Below are 5,288 nucleotides of genomic sequence, written 5' to 3' on the forward strand. Positions count from 1 at the left end.
TGGAGAAAACCGGGACCCCCCCGCAAGGGGTATTGTAAGTGGCACAATTGTAAAGTCAGGCTGTTACCATGACTGGGCAATTACACTCTTGGCACATACACAAGAGAAATGAGAGCATGCCCATCCAAAAACCTACAAAGGTGCACAGCAGCACTATTTGCAATAGCTTAAGACCCAAATGTTCAATAAATATAAATTATACATCAAGTACAATACATGGATGAACCCTGAAAGTACTGTCAAAAACCAGAGCCAGTGGGCCACACATCCTGTGATGTTTCTTGAGATGTCAACAGGCCTATCTATAGCTAAGTAGTTCCCTAAGGCTGGGGTAACAGCTAAACCACTGCCAAGGTTCCTCTCTGGGGTGATTACAATGTCCTAAAAGTGATTTTAGTGATAGATTCATAACAGTATACTAAGATCCACTGCACTGTGGTGAACTGGTGTTAAATCTCAATGAAGTGGCTGGAAAAAAATTTCACAACTCCATGTTTTAATCCCATCCTATGCAAAAAAGCAGCAAAGACTTTCAAAACAGCATGTTTATGACCCAAATTAATGACAGAACAGAATAATCTATTTTTAAATTCTAATCAGAAAACTTGTTTTATCACTTGAAATATATTTAGTAATAAAGACAACCAACATTCTGCTTTTACTTTTACTTAGATTTATTTTATGCTGAATTTACTCCCGGGCCATAAGTTTTTGTTTCTTCAGTTTCTTCTGAGATATCTGGGGAAAGAAAATGAAAAGGACTGTTAAATTTCCTGAAGAAACATCCACACTACATCTTATTAAAAAGAGGTCTTAGCTTCAGTGAAAGAACTGGAAACATCAACATAAAAGGGCTCTAGCTGGTTTGGCTCAGTGGACAGAACGTTGGTCTGTAGACTGAAGGGTCCCAGGTTTGATTCCAGTCAAGGACACATGCGTGGTTTGTGAGCTCAATCCCCAGTAGGGGGTTGTGCAGGAGGCAACGGATCAATGATTCTCTCTCATTGATGTTTCTATCTTTCTCTTTCTCTCTCCCTTCCTCTCTGCAATCAATAAAAATATATTTTAAAAAAACATAAAAGGAAAGAGTCCTTTGGCATAGAGATGTGGTATGACTAATCAGGGAAGGAGTTTAAACTGATTTTCACTGAAGACAGTGACACCAGCTAATGACAGGATATTTAAGTGACAATATCAATACAAAAAATCTATTGGGTGTGAAGGGAAGATTTCAGAATCACTCCGTTTCCTGGCCTACCCAACTGAATGACTAGCTAACAATGCTGTATGATACATAGGAAAGTTGATAGGAAGAGAAACCATAAGAATTCTTAACCATACCCCCCCCCCCCCCGGCATTTCTTATTTTTACTGTATCTAGGAGAACCCACTGTGGTAATCATTTCACAGTATACTTAAATCAAGCCATCATGTGGCACACCTTAAACTTTACAATGGTATGAGGCAATTCTCAAAAACAACACTGACTTGTCATCATTTACTGAATATAGGCTTATCAGATCTGAGGGACATTTTTGGAAGTGGCAATGGACATGTAGGAGGGACTATCAGCAGACAATCACAGTTCTGATGTACCGAATGGTACAAAGTTACTATTCAGTATCAATCAAGAAACAAATGAGATCCACGAAAGTAAAAATAAAATACAAGGTTGCTGGTTGCTCAGAATAGTTTCCTTTCATGGTTATTCCAAAGGTGTCCTAAGTTAGTCATCACAGCAACCACATATCTATACACAACTGAAACTGAGCAAAGACTAAGAAATTTACCTTTTTCTTCTGTGCAACCTCCTCTTCTGGTTTAGGAACAATCTGCTCCTTTTCAGTGAGGATCATCTCAATGTGGCAGGGAGAGCTCATGTATGGGTTGATCCGCCCATGAGCTCTGTAGGTTCTACGCCGCATCTTGGGAGCTTTGTTCACCTGAATGTGCTCAATGACCAGAGAGTCTACATCTAAACCCTGGGAAGAAGGGAGAAGGAACATAACCAGTAAACCTTTATCTTAACACCATCCATGGAAAATTAAGTTCCTGCCTTAACGAACTTTTTTGAAAAGCAATCCTTAAGAATTTAAGCCGAGTTACTTTAAACTTGGTTCTAAATGTCCTTCCTTAAATTAAACCTAACTACCAAAACTCAGCGCTATGCTAAGTGCATGTTAAAGATCACCAAGAGTAGTGTTAATTTCTAAGCTTTGATGATAAACAAGATTTTGGCAGCATGGCTTAGCAGCTGAAAGGATTATACAACCAGCCCTGGCTGGTGTGGCTTATTTGGTTGGGTTCTGTGCTCAATCCCAGGTGGGGGTGTGCAAGAGGCAACAGGGATCCATGTTCCACTCTCACAGCGATGTTCCTCTCTAAAAACCTATATATAAATATATAAAAGGCTAAGATAAGAGGCTAAGCAACCTAGCTATGACACGCACTGACCAGCAGGGAGCAGACGCTTGATGCAGGGGCTGCCGATTGACAGCAACTTTGCAGGGTGCCCTCTTCCACTCTGGGACCCATGGGGGATCCTCAGATTGTCGGATCCCCGCAGGCCTGGCCGAGGGACCCCACTGGTGCACGAATCCATGCACTGGGCCTCTAGTAAATATACAGTGAGTGGCCAGATTATTATGACCACCCCATCAGTACTTCACTGACACTTCCAAAAATACTGAATATTGAAAATTTCCTAAGCAAATACTCTTAAGGTTTTATTATTATTTGCCTAACTAATTCACTTCATTGTACTGATGGGGTGGGCATAATAATCTGGCCACTCAGTGTATATATACTAGAGGCCTGACACATGAAATTGAGCAAGGGCCTCTGCTTCAGCCCCCTGCCCGCTGCGGCTTTGGCTTTGTCTGGAAGGATGGATGTCTGGTCTAATGAGCATATTACACTTTTATTATTATAGATATAAATAAAAGGGGGTTATAGCCAGAGACCCACATTTTTAATTCTGGCCCAGATTTCCAAATGCTAAAGGGGAATAGACAAACCTATTTTGTCGACTAGTTTTAACTTCGAAATGAAATTTAACATCTCTCCATTAAGAATGTAGGCAATAGCCTGGCTGGCGTGGCTCAGTGGTTGAGCATCGATCTATGAACCAAGAGGTTACGGTTTGATTCCAGGTCAGGGCATATGCCCAGGTTGCAGGCTCAATCCCCACTGTGGGTTGTGCAGGAGGCAGCTGATCAATAATTCTCATCATTGATGTTTCTCTCTCTCCCCCCTTCTCCCTTCCTTTTAAAGTATATTTTAAAAATATATTTTTTAAAAGTGTTGGCAATAAACCACATTAACCATTACTAAAGCAACCACTTTGATAACTATATTTGTTTCTTTGCAATAGTGTCTTATTGTTTGTATAGTAAGTCTGGACAACATTAACTGAACAACCATCTAAGTTGGATACATATAAAGGTGTTAATGCTTTGGGTACCTTAAGTTCAGCATTGCTCTCAGCATTTTTAAGCATGTGCAGCAAAAATTCAGCACTCTTTTTGGGCCACCGACCCTGTGTCCAGCCCCACTGTTTTGCCTAAAGAAAACAAAGAAAGGCTGTTAGTTCCGATTTAAATGTTACAACCACGATTAATTTATGGCAGCTCTCCCACCTGGGAGCATACCCACACCTTTCCTCTTTTCCTTCTCCTTCTTCTTCCCCTACAGGCAAGCATCTCCTAAACCAGGGGTGAGCAAACTTTTTGACTCGAGGGCCACAATGGGTTCTTAAACTGGACCGGAACAAAAGCATGGATGGAGTGTTTGTGTGAACTAATATAAATTCAAAGTAAACATCATTACATAAAAGGGTACGGTCTTTTTTTTTTTTAGTTTTATTCATTTCAAACGGGCCGAATCCGGCCCGCGGGCCGTAGTTTGCCCACAGCTGCCCTAAACCCTAAGGGACCCCAAGGAGACTTGCAACCAGGGAAGCAATAAGCGGCAGCAGCTTGTCCTGGGCCAAACCCCTGAACCTGTCTCCACGGCCCCATGTTCTGTCTCTCCAGTGAGCTGACCACAGCGTAGCCTTGGCTCACTCCTTTCCCTGTAACATTTCTAGGGAGCAAAGCAGCACCCCCTCGTCTCTCCCGTTGCAGCTTCTGTCCTAAGCCATTCCCGTTTCGCTGTTCCCTGCTTTAGTAAACGTACTCTCAGAATCACAACAAAAACACACAATTTATTCCATTCACTTCAAGGTTGCTCAGAACATGGTTTTTTTCACGGTTAATCCAAAGGTGTCCTAAGACTGTCATCACAGCAACCAGAAACAGCCTGATGGAAGACCTTAGCCATTCCGATCCCCTCCAGTCACTTTCCCTGACAACCCGTCTTTTCAAAGAGCAACCCTCCATTCTCACCTGGGCGCACCTACCAACGCCGCCGTTGTAGCGGCGGAATGGCACGCACTGCTTCTTCAGAGTGACGTCCTTCAGGTACTTGGTGGCCTTTCGAATGTGCATGCCCTTGATGGCCTGGGCAGTTTCACGCGTGTTCTAAACAGGAAACACACCGGGGGTTAACCATGCGAAGGCATCACCATTTTCAAAGCAAGCATGAAGTTCTCGAATCCTCACGGTGTCAACATCAAGACAGTCGCGACACACTCATGACCGACACCCAGAAGGTGGCTGCTCAGAATTGATTGGTTTTCATGGTCAATCCAAAGGTGTCCTAAGAAAGACATCACTGCAGCTGCCTCCTCAGGATATGGTGTCAAAGAAAAGCTCACTGGAGCACCCACAGGGACTCTTAGAGCATAAAGGGTTCACATACCTTGAAGTGAACGCGGAGGTTGGAGCCTCTTGATTTGCATGCTAAGAAACAGAGGGCACTGCGGTTAACTGCGGGTTGTCTCATTTCTCTTACCCCCAAATAAGAAACGCACTGAGTGCTGATCACTTACATTTCGTGGGGTTTTCCGGGTCTAGCGAATAGCGAACCATCTTCAGGGGTCACCTGGGAGGGAGGACGGAGCAACTGTCAGCACGCGGATGCACAGTCACCTACAGCCTCAATCTGCACTCAGTGCCGCCAGCAGCTGCTCAGAGAACCGCTGTTTTCACAGTGAATCCAAAGGTGTCCTAAGAGGTGCCATCATCGCAGCCACGCTCTCTCCCCCTCCGGCCTCCCGGTGACTGCAGGCCGGGCGGCACGGCCTTCCCAGCCCCCTTGCTCTCTGGGCGGCAACCAGCCCGTTTCAGTGCAACGAGGGCTCCCTCGGGAGCAAGGACACGGCGCCCTGGGGCGGCAGACCCCAGCCG

General features: G+C 44.3%; 1 protein-coding gene and 4 non-coding genes across 6 annotated transcripts; all 5 read right to left on the reverse strand.

The window, feature by feature from the left end:
• Positions 1 to 650: 650 nt before the first annotated feature.
• Positions 651 to 5,159, reverse strand: LOC102429000 (60S ribosomal protein L17). 2 transcript variants are annotated; one of them, XM_014451168.2, is made up of 7 exons: positions 4,931 to 5,051; positions 4,801 to 4,841; positions 4,602 to 4,698; positions 4,386 to 4,520; positions 3,464 to 3,562; positions 1,791 to 1,982; positions 651 to 738 (listed from the first exon to the last, which is right to left on the reverse strand). In XM_014451168.2, the coding sequence occupies exons 4-7, from the start codon at positions 4,485 to 4,487 to the stop codon at positions 691 to 693; spliced, it is 441 nt and encodes a 146-aa protein (XP_014306654.1). In that variant the 5' UTR covers positions 4,488 to 4,520; positions 4,602 to 4,698; positions 4,801 to 4,841; positions 4,931 to 5,051; the 3' UTR covers positions 651 to 690. The 2 variants fall into 2 exon arrangements, with proteins under 2 accessions (XP_014306654.1, XP_006109410.1); XM_006109348.3 differs by lacking the exon at positions 4,602 to 4,698 and having other exon boundaries at positions 4,931 to 5,159.
• LOC111824837 lies at positions 1,679 to 1,742 on the reverse strand. Its single transcript, XR_002827911.1, has one exon. It is a non-coding gene; the product is annotated as a small nucleolar RNA SNORD58 (small nucleolar RNA).
• On the reverse strand, positions 4,224 to 4,288 carry LOC111824835. The gene has a single exon (XR_002827909.1). It is a non-coding gene; the product is annotated as a small nucleolar RNA SNORD58 (small nucleolar RNA).
• Positions 4,655 to 4,719, reverse strand: LOC111824836. The gene has a single exon (XR_002827910.1). It is a non-coding gene; the product is annotated as a small nucleolar RNA SNORD58 (small nucleolar RNA).
• On the reverse strand, positions 5,065 to 5,130 carry LOC111824838. Its single transcript, XR_002827912.1, has one exon. It is a non-coding gene; the product is annotated as a small nucleolar RNA SNORD58 (small nucleolar RNA).
• Positions 5,160 to 5,288: the final 129 nt, after the last annotated feature.

Source organism: Myotis lucifugus, unplaced genomic scaffold (genome assembly GCF_000147115.1).
Source record: "Myotis lucifugus unplaced genomic scaffold, Myoluc2.0 scaffold_8554, whole genome shotgun sequence".
NCBI lineage: Eukaryota > Metazoa > Chordata > Mammalia > Chiroptera > Vespertilionidae > Myotis > Myotis lucifugus.

Coding starts and splice junctions, on each gene's coding strand:
- LOC102429000 (XM_006109348.3), bottom strand. CDS start 4,970: ATGGTTCGCTATTCGCTAGACCCGGAAAACCCCACGAAAT. Junction 4,521..4,800: donor ACCTCCGCGTTCACTTCAAG/GTATGTGAACCC, acceptor TTTCCTGTTTAG/AACACGCGTGAAACTGCCCA. Junction 3,563..4,385: donor GCGTTGGTAGGTGCGCCCAG/GTGAGAATGGAG, acceptor TGTTTTCTTTAG/GCAAAACAGTGGGGCTGGAC.